The 16,873-nt window shown below is 36.4% G+C and overlaps 2 protein-coding genes across 2 annotated transcripts; one reads left to right on the top strand and one right to left on the bottom strand.

Annotated features, from left to right (window-relative positions):
• Positions 1-7,889: 7,889 nt before the first annotated feature.
• On the top strand, positions 7,890-9,695 carry LOC122354641 (small vasohibin binding protein). The gene is made up of 3 exons (XM_043252899.1): positions 7,890-7,970; positions 8,678-8,821; positions 9,094-9,695. Exons 2-3 carry the CDS (start codon positions 8,711-8,713, stop codon positions 9,178-9,180), a joined length of 198 nt encoding a protein of 65 aa, XP_043108834.1. The 5' UTR covers positions 7,890-7,970; positions 8,678-8,710; the 3' UTR covers positions 9,181-9,695.
• Positions 9,696-9,991: 296 nt separating this feature from the next.
• On the bottom strand, positions 9,992-16,529 carry fbxo2 (F-box protein 2). The gene is made up of 6 exons (XM_043252898.1): positions 16,395-16,529; positions 11,812-11,884; positions 11,244-11,370; positions 11,008-11,103; positions 10,788-10,926; positions 9,992-10,499 (listed from the first exon to the last, which is right to left on the bottom strand). The coding sequence occupies exons 2-6, from the start codon at positions 11,846-11,848 to the stop codon at positions 10,365-10,367; spliced, it is 534 nt and encodes a 177-aa protein (XP_043108833.1). The 5' UTR covers positions 11,849-11,884; positions 16,395-16,529; the 3' UTR covers positions 9,992-10,364.
• Positions 16,530-16,873: the final 344 nt, after the last annotated feature.

The raw sequence follows: 16,873 nt of genomic DNA, 5'->3' as shown, positions 1-16,873 counted from the left end.
TTTTCAGCCTAAGAGTTAGAATAAAAGTGTAAAAACAAAATGTAAGCAAAGCGTAAGTGGAAAGTAATTTGCAACATCATATCATTTGCTAATATGTTTATTTTTTCACTTTGAAGTGTTAATTTCTATGGAAAACAAATCATATATAATAACAACAACACAAAATTAATATAACTTAAGCGCTAAATTTAAAATTCCCAACACATGACGCATAATGCAAAAGTACTAAATTAAAATGAGTTAAAAAAAATTGCCATAATTGGCATAAAACAAGGAAATAAATTAATTGAACATGACCATGATTTATCTAAAAATAAGAAACAAATTAATAAAATGAGATTTCATATTTGAGGCAATGCAGTTTTATTGATTTATTATTATAATTTTGTCAATAATTTAAATTTTATTTATTTTTATTTTATGTCTTTAAAGTATTTTAGAACTACAAAAAGCTAAACAACCAAAAAGGTGTTTATGGTTTTAATTTTAGTTCATGATAATAATCTCAGTATGGTGCACCATGCTTCTGAATGGATGTGAGGTGAAAGAGATTTTTCCCACATATTACATACCGTGATGTTGCAGAGCATCTGCCAGCAGGGGAAACCTGATAAAGCAAAACCTTCGCAAAGTCAGGGACAGTCTCTCTGGAGTTAACTCAAATTAAGTTGCTGGTGTGAAATCTGGCGTGCGATCCCATCGCATGTTGACCGTGACTTACGCATTATGAACATCTGGAGGTTTGTCTGCAGGTCTGTGGTGTGGTGGCACTTAATGATTAGACGTCACTGGGTCAGAAGCCAGTCCTGACCACAGTGTGGTTATTCATTCTTCTGAATTACACCTGTATCCCCAGCGGCCCGCAGAGCCCTGCGTTTTTTGTTTACGCAGCTGGTTTACGCTGAAACAGTCCAGGTTAAATAGTGTCTTCAGTTGTCCCTCTAAGATGTGAACCTATGACCACATGCTTCATTTTAGATGGTGACACGGCGGTTGCAGGTTCGAATACAGCCCCATCTCTCCATCATAGAAACAGCACACTGTAGGTATGCACACTGCAATTAAAGATATTTTTATTTTCGGTTAGAATATTTAAAAATCCTTAAAACAAGACATGTAATTTAATTTAACATGTAACATAATTTAATACTTATTTTTAATTCATTACGCAAGATCTCTATATCTTTGCTTCTTTAGTAAATGTACATAATACCACTTCGCTTTATTAAAGAAAAAAAAACAAATGAAGACATCTTCCACTACAATAGGATGCAATCTTTGAAAATGAGTCTCATTATGTTATGCATTGTTGCTTTTCTAGTAAATGGGAGTAAGTCGTTTTTGTCAGAGAGTAAGTCATTTTTAACCTCGTTAAAGCATTCTTTGCCGTAAAAGAACCATTTTTCTTTTCCCATGGAACCTTACGCGAACAGTTCTCTTAATACAAAGAACATTTGAATAAAGAAACCTTTTTCCACTGTTTAAAGAATATGTACTTTGAAAACGATCATAAAAGTTATCTCTCCAAGTTGGAACCTGGAAGGGAAATTGATCATACTGCAAAAGCCAGCAATGAGCTTATTGTTGTACTCATTTTGAATTGTTGATTCTGCCTTGCAAACATCTCCCCTTGTTTTGGGTGGGTTGGAAGAGTGGTAACTCATTTGACTAATTTTGGGTTTAGTGGCTCTTCCAGCAGATGAGACGAGCAGAGGACTCTCATTAGATGAGCGTTAACACCATTCGATGGCTTGATCCCTCATGTATCGCATTAGCGCTGTGGTCAGATGATGGTGTGGAGGTATGTGTAACTGCTGGTATTACTTCACGTTCCTTGCGGACAATCCAAGAATGCTAGTGTTGTTTATCACATTCTTGGTTCATATCGACTAGTAACATAATACGTTATTCCACGCGTAGGCAACTTGACAATCCGCAAGCGGCCCCAGACTGAAAATTAGGAGGGTTGAGGTCCAAATTACACTTGGAGAGAAAAGAAAAATGGTTGATTTGTTTCCCGAAGTATATGTTTTCCTTTCTCTCTCGTTCGGCTTCGCTCAAAGTACTCAAGGCTCTGTTTCAGACCTGCGTTAAAAGGTATTATTGATTCTATCTAGCTAAACCGATGTCCCCTAAACATAAATATCGCATGTTGGCCGGGACGCTTGCGCCGCTCGGCACTGCTAAGTACCATCTGGCCGCTGCCAAAACAAACAGTAGTAATGAGTACTAGGTCGTGGTTGAGAGGCCGGTCTAAATGTAGGGGACTTGCCAGCATGCGCACACTGAGGGGCTGTCATAAGCCAAATTAAAAGACTGACTGTTTCTACCCCCTCATGTTGCTGAAGATGCTGGGAGTCGACGTGGGGGAATGGGGGGAGGCGTCGTGTTCAACAAGCAGATGTTGTATTTGAGAATCGGCTCTGGGGAGTGAAACCGAGGAAATAACAAGTGAGGATTTATTGCCAGACGGTTTGTTTACGTTAAAAGGACGGGTCGTTCGCGCCAGCCAAGGCGGTATTTGCATAATACATATAAAATGAGATCCATCTTTGCCACACGCATACCTGTGAAACCTTGTGTTTTAAAAGAAGTAACCAGAGTATCGGTCAGCTGCAGACTCACGACCGGGAGAAACGCATCTGCACACTCTTTAAAAAAAAAAATGGAGCTTCACGATGCTGTAGAAGAACCTCTGCATAACAGATGGTTCTTTATGGCAAAAGAAAGTTCTTCAGATTATAAAAAGGTAAGAAAGGGACGGTTCTTCGACTGAGTGGTTCTTTGTGGAACCGAAAATGGTTCTTCTGTGACATTGCTTGAAGAACCTTTTGAAGCAGCTTTATTTAAGAAGGAGCTGCAGCTGTGTGGGATATCAGTAGAAATGCTCTCTTTATTCTTAAAAAAGGATTGAATGACACAGTAGAACCTTAATATGAGTAATCTAAAGTACCCTTTTCCACTCTGAAGAACATTTTGATGCAATAGAAATGTTCCATAGATGTTAAAAGTTCTTAATTGAACCAAAGATGCCAATCCTTTAGACCTTTAGGCCTGATTTAAGCAGCACAGAGTAGTGTTTTTATATATATATATTTAACATTTGCATCATCTCTGAGCATTCCCACACTACTAACACTTCAGTAAGATAGCATATAGGTATATAATTCATACATAATTAAATTCAGTCAAATATCTGGGATGCTGTTAAATGGGATGCTTTTAATGAATTTGTATGTCATTATTAAATTGTTAAGTTAAAGGAATATTTAACCAAAAATATTTTTCATATTTTACTCACCACCCCCAAGCCATCCTAGGTGCATATGGCTTTCTTCTTTAAAATCATATACACAAAGTCATAAAGTCACAGTTTTTTTTAAACTTTATCCTGGCTCTTCTAAGCTTGATAATGCTAGTGGATAGCGGCCATTATTTTGAAGCTCTGTAAATCGAATTATCACATGTCCTCTGAAGCAAATTGATGGTTTTTTTGTAAATATTTCTATTTTTAAAATTAAAATTGAGATAATTGACTCTGGTTAACAGTTCCGGCTTCTTAATAACTTATGCCATATGTATACATTCAGTCACAAAGACAGAACCATATATATATATATATATATATATATATATATATATATATATATATATATATATGTATGTATGCCTCATTAGCGATTGTTTCTATAAGCTGCTATACTTAACCTGTTTGCCATATTGTAGTGGTCTTGACTTGACGTCATTTAAAATAGTAATTATTAAAGATGCCACATTTCTGCACAGAATGGCTCAATGGCCCTGTGCGAACTTACAGTATAGTGGATGACGTCAAGTTCACCTTTCCAACATGGCGACCGCATCTACGTGCCTGAAGTGGTCCAACGGGGTGTCTATATATGTCTATTGCTGGAACTCGACGCCCTCGCAGAAACAAAACTGAAGTCAGTTGTTTACATTATAATTTTAAAAGTGGAAATATTTCTGCTACAAAAACCTATCAATCTGCTTTAGAGGACACGTGATGACCCTCCAAAGGCGTATAGGTTAGTTTTACATCGCAGTGCTTCTGGATATATCCACCAGCATTATCATACTTGGCAGAGCAAGAATATATATATTTTTTTAAACTGTGTTCGTCTGAACAAAGAAAGTCGCATATAGGATGGCTTGGGTGTGAGTAGTTTATAGCGTAATTTTTATTTTTGTGTAAACCATATCTTTAATCCGTCAAAATACACATGTTCATAGAATATTCGATTTAGCATTTTATATGACAACTCACATAAACAATCAGATGTGATGTAAAATAGATTTGACATTATGTGTGAAAATAGGATGACATTGTGGTGGCTTTTTCTTTACATTTATTAAATAATATTTTGAATTATCTTTTATTTTTTATCTTTTTATTTAAATTTTAGTTTTAATCATTATGCGATTTTGCCATTTTGTTTTCTTAGTTTTTTTATTATTAGTCTTTGATGTGTTTCTATTTCTATTTAGCTTTATTTCATTTTGTATTTAATTTAATTTGAGTAATTTTAGTGGCAATGTAACCTCATTGTAATTCCATTATCTAATATTGACATTTATTTTACATGTGGGAACATGTGTTAGTGTGCACTGATAATATTTAGGTATATAGACATAAATGATTCCTTAAATAATGTCTTGTTGATAATAGGGTGCTGTAATCTGAGATAAGGCATTTATTTTCTTAAAAAAAAAACAAAAAAAAAACAGAAAATCTAGTTTAAAAAGATCTTTGTTAACAACAAAATGTCATAGAGCATATTTAAATGAGTCTAAATGATTGAATGTAATCTTAGGTTGTAGAAGAAGTCCACACAGAGCTTATAGTGAAGGAGAAAGAGCTGATTGACTTCTTGACTGCTTGTTTAACGTCAGGCCGTGAAGCAGATCTGTCTCAAGCATGTCAAACTCCATCTCTCCAAGAAGCCTGAAGGAAAACAGGTTGCTCATTTTGCTCATTAAAACTCTCTAATGAACATTTAACTGGTGTTCGCTTGTTCCCAACTTGAACACGGTCCAGTAACAATGTCTCTTTTGTCCTGTCCCGTGAAGAAACGCTCCTGCTCCTGATGTCTCTGAATGTCCGTGGGCAGGTCAGAAAGGTCCCATGGTGTCAATTGAGGGGGACCCAAAAATGCAGAACCGGTTTAATGTGGTTTGCTCATTTATTGCGCGCGATTACAACAACCATTATGCACATCCACAAAAAATGCAAACCCGCAAACTGGTGCACTCATTTCCTCTCCATCCATCACCAGTGCAACAATGCCACTGTTTCTGCTGGACGGATCTACGCACTACAGGTGTGAAAAAAGAGGTCTCAGTTTGGGCATCGTTCATTCTGGAGGTTATTTTTAGTGCTGAAAAGTTCATTGTGGGGCTACGTTTCTTTGGCAGCCAGTGGAGGTTTTCGAGCCAACGCTGGATGCTGCTGTGGCTAGGGTCTTATGTGTAAGTGACAGCAATATGAAATGTTTATTAAAGGCTGCTTCCTTTCCTCTTTATTTTTAACTTGAGTTGCTCATCTGTATTCAAATTGTTGACAGCCATGGTGGGTGTTCCAGACTTTTTGAATAAGGGTGTCTTTTCTGTTCTGTTCTAGAACTTAAACAGGCTTTATATACCTGTTTAAAGTTCAGACACAGCTACCGAATCTTTATTATCAATATTACACTCTTTGGATAATAGTAAAGTCATCAAAGCTAAGAAATGTATGAAAGAATGCTGATAAATAAATGCAAACTTTCTTTTAGTACAGTCAATCAATTGGTCAATAAATCAATCAGTAGTAAAAATAAAAATTATAAGTATTTGCTAAATGTTTTTAATTAAAACCAATATTTGAAAACATTTAATTTGAATGAATAAAATTATGGAAAAAAGGGATGTATACAGTTTTTAAATATGTTATGTTTAGTCTTTTCTTTTTTAAATGTTAATGTAATTTTTTTTTATTTTTACATGTTAATTACCTGTTTTTTTGACCAAACGTGTACATAAAATATTAAAACAAATATTTCTAAATATAATGAACATTTAAAGAAAATACATTTTCAAAATTAAAGTGTTTTCTTTTACATAATTGTTTAAATTTATACATTAAAAAAAAAAATCTATCAAAAGTGTGCAAAAGTTGTAGGCCTGGCAGTGTTTCGTGTCCAGTTATACCCTTCATGTAGGCCTGTACAAGCTCCTTTCCACTGCTATCTTGACTCATTACCTCTGTAGATGTAATCCCATCATACATCTGTCTCATGAACCGCGCTCTGGAGTGAAAGAATGTCTCGATAACAGACAAATCACTTTGAGTTACTGCTCCAGTCAATGAGGTGTGCTGGTATTAGGGAAGAACACACAGTCAAGGGCAGTGGGCAAAGCTCGTCTTATGCGTCTGACAACAATCTGCCGTCACAGGCTCACGGCACCTCCCGACCCACCGCATTCAGTTTGTTCAGGCTGGCTTTCCGCAGACTGTGGCAGTGGCTCATGGGAACTCCCTTGCGCATGCCAGCTTTTCCTAGGGCGCTAAAGGTCGGGTTAAGACTGAGTGGAAAATCTGTCAGAGGGGGTCTGTTGCGTTTAGGATCAGTTGTTCTTCCTTGGATATTATTACAGAGCGAGTGCTCTCCTGTGTTGGGGAAGGAATCCAGGAAAACACATCGGAATGTGCCATGATAAATTTCATGTGGCACAGCGATGCCAAAGGGCATAAACTTGAGGACAGCTATATGAGCGTCAAGTGAGGGTTTGTAAAAGTACAGTATCATATATGGTCAGACTGAAATAAACCCATCAATGACACGCATGTCTTGTTTGGGGGCATTTTTACAATTATACGAGTCCTCTGTTACTCTAACGACACGATCCAAACTATAGTTTACAGTTTCTTTGACATTTTTATGCCTCATCAGGTTCTGTCAGGTATCGTATTAACCAATATTTACGTAAAAGATGATCTGTAGGCCTTCGCCGAGAGCTTTTATCAGTTTTTTTCCTAGGTGGTCCATCGGTGTCTGACAACCTGACACCTCCGCATACAGGTTTCTGTCTTTCTGGTGACATATGAATGTTTTTGTCGTCTGATACGTGAGGATAACAATAACCGCTAGCGTAGCATTTGTGATAGGCCTGCTCTGGGGGAAAACGTCTTAACAAGAACAAACTGAGCTTTTGAATTATGTCACGCCAGTAATTTAATAGAAACACTGGAATACATTTAAATTCCAAAGTGGCAGGGAGGCAAAAACTAGAGTGAAATGTTTTTATTAGCAGTTCTGAATGATTTAGCGCTTTTGGGGCGGGTATGTAAGACAGTATATGTAAAAAATGTTGGTCTCTAGACACTGAAGTAACTCATAACAGAATAAAAAAATAACCTATTGTTAATTTAATGTAATGCACACAAACAAAGTGGACTGAAATGCCATAAATCAAGTATTTGCTAAAGTGTCAGTCGGTCTCATTCTTCAATCGCTGTATTAAGGTGACCTCTTGCGTTTGCCTTGAGTTTTGCAAGCAGCAAATGCTGTGGGGGAAGAAAATACGAAGAAACTATGTTTTTTATTATGGATTTGTGCAACGCTTCGTTGTTTCATAAAACTAATAAGGGAGACCGGAGCTAGCTGTCACACATTTTCCAGCGAAAATATTAAATACATAAACTTTGACTCAAAAAAAAAAGAAAAGAAAGAAAAAAAGTATACAATACTTACTCACTTCCACTATTATACACCTAAATTATACAGCATAAAATAAAATAAAATGTGTACATTTCACTAAATACCCGTGACAGCAATACTCTCTTTTGAACGCAACGTTAATAGGAACCTTCAAGCTAAGAAAACTCTATCCGGGTTTATTTATCAGTGACACCGCAAGCCTGCTAAATCTTACTAGCTGCGTCTTTGTCCATTGTTTTCGTTAGAAATCATAAGGTAAGGCTAAATAGCACTTATATTGCTTTAGTTGTAGTTTTACCAAATTATGTTTGCTGTGCGATAATGGATAGTAATTCTGACAGGGCTTAATTTACGTGCAAAGCTAATAAACAGAAAGCTATGGATCACTATTCTAAATGAAGTGAATTACACGCATTTGTAAATCAACAACAACGAAAAGGATAATTTCACATATGGTCTTATTTAACAATCTATACTAGCTGTTTTCAAAGACCAAAACCCACGGAATTGCTAGTTCGTGGAAATTAGAAAAGCCATGTAACGTTACATTTAAAGAGATACTAAAAATATTAAAATTATAGAAATAAGTAAATAAATATCATTTAGAAATGCGAGTGAATAAATATTTATTGTGCAGTGCTATAGGGGTTTTTTTATACTAAAAAAAAAAAAGTATAATACTAGTATTTTGCTGTATTAATTTGGGCCATTATACAGGAAACCATATAAATTCTTGCCTTGTCTATCATCATTATATATATATGTGTGTGTGTGTGTGTGTATATATATATATATATATATATATATATATATATATATATATATATATATATATATATATATGTGTGTGTGTGTGTGTGTGTATGTATAATGTGTGTGTGTGTTACAGAATCTGTAATATACATTATACTGTTAATTGTTTGAAATCTGTGGCTTCCGTAACTTCCGATTTTTTTTTTCAGTAAAATTATAATCTGGACTCATCCATTTCTAAAATGGAGCCAGCATGTCGAAAAGACAAACAAAAGCAGCAAACACCAACCCGTGGAGACAGAACAAAACAGAAATCAGCCCAGCAGGAGCTAAAGCAGAGACAAAGAGCAGAGGTCACATTGAATTTTGCATTTATTTGATTTAAACCGGTACTTTTTAATATTATTACCATTACCTGTTTGAACGATTTGAATTTACTTCGAATGCAATTTAGTACTGTGATAAATAGAATTTTGATGATCTGTATGATCAGTTACTTGCATTTTTGACTTAAATATTTAATGTTCACTTTGTCATTTCTTTCTTTTAAAAGTTACACATCTTACAATTTTGTTTCCATTTCAGTTCAGTTCAATTCATCCAGTTTGATTTTGGTGTTTTGCAGATTTATGCTCTGAACAAAGTCATGACTGAACTTGAACAGCAGCAGTTTGAGGCCTTTTGCAAGCAGATGCAATCACAAGCCGAATGAGAAAAACTCATGTCAGGGCAAAGCTACACAGGTTAAGGTTATGTTATGATGTTGCTCATATTTTTGTGTTATTGTACACCATCTGATAATCAGTTGGCCCTTGACATTTAAACCAAAATGTATTCGCTGGAGTCTGATGCACGCACACGCACTACTTGAATCTGAGTGTACAATCACAATGAAAATGTTGGTCAGTAATGTACAAAACCAAAAATATCATAATGCATTATATGTATCAGAGAATCTTCTTGTGAAAAGACATTCACTCAGTTTTATTTTCACTGTCATTGTTAATTGTGACGTTTTATCTGACGTTATTATCCTGAACAAGTATTACATTGTTACAAATCTGTTTGTGACCTGTTGACTGAAGGAAATTCAGATAAGAGTTGTCACTCTTTTGGTTTATGATCGATTCATTTTGTGATTATGTGATATACTTTAATAATACTGTTCTTTCGACCACAAGCTGTTTTTAACGGTTTACTTTTTAATTAAAATTTGGTTATTAAAAATCATCTCTTCAAAAAAAAAAAAAAAACATTTCCTTTTCCTTTTCTGAGCCTTATTAATGATGCAAAAAAAATCTACTCAAAAAAAAATTAAAAAAAAATAAAAAATTACACTTTTACTGCATTTTGTATATACAAGAGATTTTTCAGAAACACTTCCATGATCCTAAACTTGTAATTGATTCATCCGCAGTATTCATTTGACCTCAACTTGTTCACCTGCGGCCAAACTTTTTAAGCAAAAAAAAAAAAGCATAAGCACTATAAATGCAATATGAAGGGATGTCTAAAACAGACCATGTTTTGTCACTCCTTTTTATTTTTGAGTGTGCATGATACAGAACTATCATTGATAGTTGAGTTGATTATGATCATGATAATTGAAGATCTACTGCACATAGACATCTTTAAAAGTGCGTTGTTAATGTAAAATAACTCAATGCATAGTTTGCAGGGGCATATAGAGGTAGTTAGTGCTTACACAGAAATAGGAACCAAGATAAAAAAAATAAAAAATAAATTATAATCTGATGCTCTTTTTAAGGCCTAGCATTAAATGTATATCTTCAGCTATATATTAGTTACACCTAGTGCCGTATGTGCAAAACTAAAGCGAGCTCTGAAATAATATACCTGGTCTTATAACCAATCATAAGTTTGAGTAATTGGTGTTTAGAGATCTACTGTAACAAAGCTTCCAGTCACTCTCACTCCAAACCAGCCCTGCCAATAGTTGGTGTCTTGACCGCCATGTTCAAACGAGATGAAGCGAAGGCCTGGACCGTAATCCGTGAATGTGTGGCTCACCTGTAACAGAAGTACAAATTTGCATGAACAAACATTTGCGATTCAAGTGATCAATCATGATTAATCGCATTTTGATGAATATATCCATCTAATTGGCTCTTAAATGTTCATGTACCTCAAAAACCCGATCATCGTCATTTAAACTCACATTTTAATGTTTTTCTAATTATATATGGATAATCAAGCAAACTTCACCCCTATTTTGAAATGTGACAGTTTTTTTGTTTTTTTAAATTAGTACAATTTTTAAGTGGGTGTGTTATGCTAAACCGGATTCCGCACTTGTACCTTTTTCCAAGAGCAGTCGTCACAGTCGGGGTTAAGAATCACTTCTTCTGGCTTAAATTCTTGCATGACATCTAGGCTTTCATCAAGCAGAGACACAGTGAGCTTATAGATACATCCGCAGTCTGTTCGGCTACAGTACCTGCAATCAAAAGAAATGACTGAACGGCACATCGTGACAAAACAAAACTTGTACAATCAGGTACATATGATCATGGCTTACCAGTCCTCCACATATACCGCTGGCTGTGCGATATCTAAGTTTTCAGGGTCGTAACCCTCTGCCAGCAGGTCAATCACTTGTCTTTTTATACATGGCCTGGAACAGAGCAGAAATAGAATTATGCAAATGATGATATACGAAGAAACACAAGCAGGGAGTGTGAAGTGTGAAAGACAGAGACGAGGGTCCCTTTTCACCGAGATCTTTCGATGTAAAGCTACTATTCGTTTACTTACTCAAAAGACGTGCTGAAGTATTTAGTAATTGATTCTTCGTTGAAAGCGTGTCCACAGTCCCCAGGCATGTCCTCTGTCCTCCACTGATCGCCTCCATTCTCTGTCAGCTCCCAGTGTCCCAGATCCTCTGGTGAAGATACAAGTTTTTCCTATATTAATGTGGCCGAAATGCATTTTACTGGTTTGACATGGACACCACCGTTTTCATTTTTTTATTATAATAAAAATCATTTAGTTTGATGAGAACTAAAATTGTGAAATTGGATTATGAAAAGCCAGTTGACTTCTGCCATCAATGAAAATGATAATGGAAGTTTTAAAAAAAATTGTAGAAAGTAATAGAATATTTGTTTGTCATGTACTTGGTTCTACAATTTTTTTATTTAAACTGTATTTTCCCTTCCATTATTCCTTTCCATATATATATATATATATATAAATATAATATATATATAACACCGTTTACATATTATAGATGACTAATGTCCCTTTTGATTTCTTTTATGCATCTTTGCTTTTTAAAATTATTGTTTTGATCTTTTGATTGACAGTGTAAATGTCGACTTACCGTCTCCATTAGGATTTTTTATGAGGTTTCCAGGCATTGTGTTGAATCTGAAAGATGTCTGCGTTTCCTGTGACTATTCAGACAGAAATATGCCAGATAAAATAGCGTTAACATGACATTGACATGACTTTGTACCAGCCAGTGTTAATTTTGACAGCTAATTTGAATTTAGTTTTAGTCAAAGTCTTTTGACTACATCTAAAATGCCAGTAAACTAAATCTACAGTAAATTTAGACAGATAAAAAAAAAATTGGTTTTAGTTAGTGTAATGCATTTTTCCAAAAATTCCAAACTCATTATATTTGACATTAAGGTTTTATCATGAAAGACACCGATTTAACTGTGGTGACAACATGCCATTTTGTTAAATATAGCCACTTCTCATAAAGAAAAAAAACATAGTTTTCTTTTCAATGAAATAGCAATGGTTATATAGGCTAATTATGCATTCTTGTTTACCATATTATTCATTTTTTCAAACGGACATATATTTATATAAATACATTCAGATTCATCTTTAGGACTACTAAGTGATTCAATCGAGAGCAGTGAGTGCTTTTACTTTTGTTGCTTGATTAACATCAATGACTTGAATAATAGCAGCTAAACTAAACCGCTATCCTTTTAAAAATGAATTCACTGATTCAATGCACTAAAGCATGTTTTCCCTATTGTTTACATTCACTTAAGACGAAATAGATTCTGTTCACGTTAATGGCTGACAATTCCACATCATTTTGTGTGTAATTCTCCTTACATTCGCCGTTCAAGAGTACTCGCACGCTCTGTGAGCAGTGTTGCCAAACCCCTCCCTCAGAAAATCTCTAGAACCACCCTCAAAATGTCTCCCATTTTTTACAAAGTTGCCAAATATGAAGAGAAATTTGGGAAGGTTACATACACACACACACACAAACAGTACTATGCAAAATTTTTAGGCAGGTGTTTAGGCAAGAATGCTTTCAGAAATATGAAAAGTGAGCAAACAAAAATAATCTAAAAATCAAATGTGTATTTGGTGTTAGTAGCTTTTGCCTTCAATCCAACATCAATTCTTATAGGTTCATTTGCACAAAGTCAGGGATTTTGTAGGATTATAGTCAGGTGTAGGATACTACCAATTATACCAAACAAGTGCTAATGATCACCAATGTCACATGTAAGTTGAAACCCAGTCATGAACTAAAACAGAAACAGCTGTGTAGGAGGCTTCAAACTGGGTGAGCAACAGCCAAACTCTGCTACCAAGGTGAGGTTATGAAAGACAGGTTCATGTCATGGCAATACTGAGCACAGCAACAAGACACAAGCTAGTTATACTGCATCAACAAGGTCTCACCAAGACAAAGACTTCAAAGCAGACTGAGGTTTCAAGATGTACTGTTCAAGCTCTTTTGAAGAAGCACAAACGGGTAATGTTGAGGATCATAGACGCAGTGGTCAGTCAAGGAAACTTAATGCAGCAGATGAAAGACACATCAAGCTTATTACCCTTCGAAATCAGAAGATGTCCAGTAGTGCCATCAGTTCAGAACTGGCAGAAACCAGTGAGACCCAGAGAAATCCATCTACTGTCTGGAGAAGTCTTGCTAGAAGTGGTCTTCTTGGAAGAGTTGCAGCCAAAAAGCCATACCTCTGACGTGGGAACAAGGCCAAGCGACAAGTATGCATGAAACATAGGAACTAAGGTGCAGAGAAATGGCAACAGGTGCTCTGAGTCAAATTTTGAAATATTTGGCTGTAGCAGAAGGCAGTTTGTTCATCGAAGGGCTGGAGAGCAGTATAATAATGAGTGTCTGCAGGCAACAGTAAAGCATGGTGGAGGTTCCTTGAAAGTTTGGGGCTGCATTTCTGCAAATAGAGTTGGAGATTTGGTCAGGATTAATGGTGTTCTCAATGCTGAGAAATACAGGCAGATATCCATTATGCAATTCCATCAGGGACGCATATGATTGGCAGTAGGTATTTTGCAGTAGGACAACGACCCCAAACATACAGCCAAAGTTATTAAGAACCATCTTCAGCGTAAAGAAGAACAAGTACTGAAAGTGATGGCATGGCCCCCACAGAGCCCTGATCCCAACATCATTGAGGGTGTCTGGAATGTCTGTACTTGAAGAGAAAGAAGGATTGGAAAGCAACCTCCACCTGTGGTTAGTTCTCAGAGGTTCAACTACCAGCCTAGTTCCTTCAAAAACTGTGTGCAAGTGTACCTAGAACAATTTCTGCTGTTTTGAAGGCAAAAGGTGGTCACACCGAATATTGATTCGATTTAGATTTCTCTTTTGTTCATTCACTGCACTTTGAAAATAAATGTTTAACACTTCCATTTTTGAAAGCATTCGTTTACAGCATTTTTCACACCTGTCTAAAACTTTTGCACATTTGTAATGTGTGTGGAGAAAAAAAAAAAACAACATACACACACATATATATATACATATACATACATATACACACACACACACACACGAATGAACATGATGAAAATGATGTAAAGACAAATGTTGGGAATTTGTTTTAGGTGTCGCCAAAGTGCATTCCTGTCCTGCTCAAGTATAACAGATAAAAGATATGATTCTCCAAAAACTAAAATTTTATTCAAACAAACATTCAGTCAACAAACTCTATTAAAAAGCAAAGTACTGCATCCCAGCACACATTCTATATCCCACCATATGGATTGATGCTTAAGTTAATAGGTGTGTTCGACTTGACCCGCCGTTGCCTTCACCGATCGGTGCATGACATCAAAGTATCATAAGTATTATAAAAATAATCTTGTACACGGTTTGGTTTGTTACAAACAGCAGAGAATGAAGAAACAAGTTTGATTGTTAATTTGAATTTATTTTTCTCTCTCATACACACACAACCCTACGGTAACGCATACATACAAGCTCCCATACATATTGTACCAGTAAGTACATTTTTTAAAGGCCTGGAAAGTAAGCGTTAATAATTCCAGGTCATTCCAGCATCTTGCACTACCCTGCGGCTGGGGAGCTAAAACCCTTGAAGAAGAACTGTTTTGCACAGCTTCTTGTGTATGCCGGCACTCTGTAACTCCAGGGTAGTTCATTGTGCGATGTGGTGCAGCCTTACTTTGTGAAATACAAGACACCACAAATGACAATTGGGTTTCTGCAATGTGAATAAAATTATTGTTCAGGCTTACTTGTGAAAGATAATCCCACGAGATCTGGTATCAATACTGCGCCAGGTATTGTAACTGTAAACTGCACAAAATACGGGCACAGCTGCTCGCTCTCCATTGACTCCCATTGACTGCACAGCGCAGAGCGAGGAGAGCCAACCAACATGGCGGCATCGCTCGATTACCATCCAGCAAGTCACGATTCGTCGACTATGTATATTATGTACACTGGAGATCTCCAAATGGGGGCGGGAGCTCCAAAATAGGGCATGGCTTCTTGAAACCCCCAATCAACTTCTAAAGATGTTATTAGTTGTGTCAATCACTATGTTAATGTCCTACATTATGCTAATCCCGAAACATTAACCAGCGAATTTGGCTGAATAGCGTGGTAAAGAAAGCTGATTGTAGTTCAGGAAATAAATACAGTTTCTAAGAATATGCGATATGATATCGCCGAGTTGCATAACAATCGGGTGAAGCCAACCAGTGAACGTCTTTGCGCGGAGAGACCCCGCCCCATTTGGGAGGTTCTGCCCATTTTTGGAATTCCCGCTCTATTTGGGAGATCTCTGGTCTGCAGTGATACTCCTTTAGATGAAATGGTGGTGTGCGTCATGGAAGGCGTGCCGTGATTGAGTGCTAACTCACGGGCCTGACGAAGGGTGTGGCCAATTAAAAATAAATAATAATAATAGCCTTAAAAAACACGTTTTTAAATATAGCTAAAATAAGAAAGCAGCATTAAGTGGCTAAATTTGGCAACACTGTCTTTGAGACGCGTTCTGTGTGTACATGCTTCAGTGTCTGCGCCCAGAAACCGGACTAAATTGACTTCTATCGCGCATCGTCAAATGTATCCATATGCCTGCTCTTACTCCCACATAGTGGTAAAGTTCCGCATCTAACCTCCGAGCCGCGCAGCAGATCCGTTCTGCGTGAATTTTATCCCAAATCGTCCCTCCCTAACACTTTCGTCTTGTTTTTATTAGTTGACGAATATGCCAATAAATTTTCGTTATAGTTTTGTCATTTAAAATTGGTTTTCGTTCGTAATCGACCCGTTGTCATCGGTGAAAAAAAAAACTATCGTTGACGAAATTAATACTCGATTCCTTTTCCTGGACCCTGCAGCAGTGTTTATGATATTAACCCCCAGGGAACCATTGTGAAAGTATGCATAAATTAAAGCTGTGCTAAAACTGACGTCGTTCCCTATAAGTTTTAACACGAATTATAAGTACATAAATACTGTTTGCCATTCTAGACTCGTACTGTAGCTCTAGCTTAGCCGTTTGAAATGAGAGGACTCGTGTTTGTTGCTGCTCAGCGTAAAAAAATGGCTCTTTGCGTAAAGAAAACGTAAATACACCACACATTAAAAAAAGCTACAAATTATAGAATTTTTCTACTAGCGTTACTTACAGTGCGAGGAGCAGCCCCGAGTCTGTCTCTGAGTCAGCCGAGCGTTTGCTGGTGGGAGGGAGCTTTGTAGAGCTTCCTGTAATATGATCGCTGCAGACCTTCTCTGGTTGGCAGAATGAGGGCCATGAGTCTTCCTGCATCAGCAGCTTTTCACTGCTGACAGTTCTGCACAACACAGCACGTGTGTGGACGTTAGCACTAATGTCGCTCACTTTACAGAGAAAAAACTGCGGCGGACATACAGAAGACAGTGATTTTATTCTACAACAGCCAACGAAATCATTCCTAATGCATGCTTGGGAAAAAAATAACTACTTTTCAACCCATTAAAAACTTTTTTCTATGTTATTCTTAATCCTTACATGCAGACACACACACACATGGTTAATTGCATCCAAAATAAAAGTTTCTGGTAACGTGTGTGTACTTAGAATATTTATAAAAACATGCATTTAGAAAATATATACATGCATATATCT

The sequence above is a fragment of the Puntigrus tetrazona genome, chromosome 11 (assembly GCF_018831695.1).
Source record: "Puntigrus tetrazona isolate hp1 chromosome 11, ASM1883169v1, whole genome shotgun sequence".
NCBI classification, from domain to species: Eukaryota; Metazoa; Chordata; class Actinopteri; order Cypriniformes; family Cyprinidae; genus Puntigrus; species Puntigrus tetrazona.
The sequence above is the reverse complement of the archived record's forward strand: the minus strand, read 5'-3'. Positions and strand labels throughout refer to the sequence as shown.

Bases quoted from the DNA above. Each gene is read 5' to 3' on its own strand.
- LOC122354641 (XM_043252899.1), top strand. From the start codon at position 8,711: ATGGAGCCAGCATGTCGAAAAGACAAACAAAAGCAGCAAACACCAACC. The intron at 8,822-9,093 runs GTCACATTGAAT...GGTGTTTTGCAG, and splicing joins AGCAGAGACAAAGAGCAGAG to ATTTATGCTCTGAACAAAGT.
- fbxo2 (XM_043252898.1), bottom strand. From the start codon at position 11,848: ATGCCTGGAAACCTCATAAAAAATCCTAATGGAGACG. The intron at 10,927-11,007 runs GTAAGCCATGAT...TTTTGATTGCAG, and splicing joins GCGGTATATGTGGAGGACTG to GTACTGTAGCCGAACAGACT. The intron at 10,500-10,787 runs GTACAAGTGCGG...CTTCTGTTACAG, and splicing joins ACGACTGCTCTTGGAAAAAG to GTGAGCCACACATTCACGGA.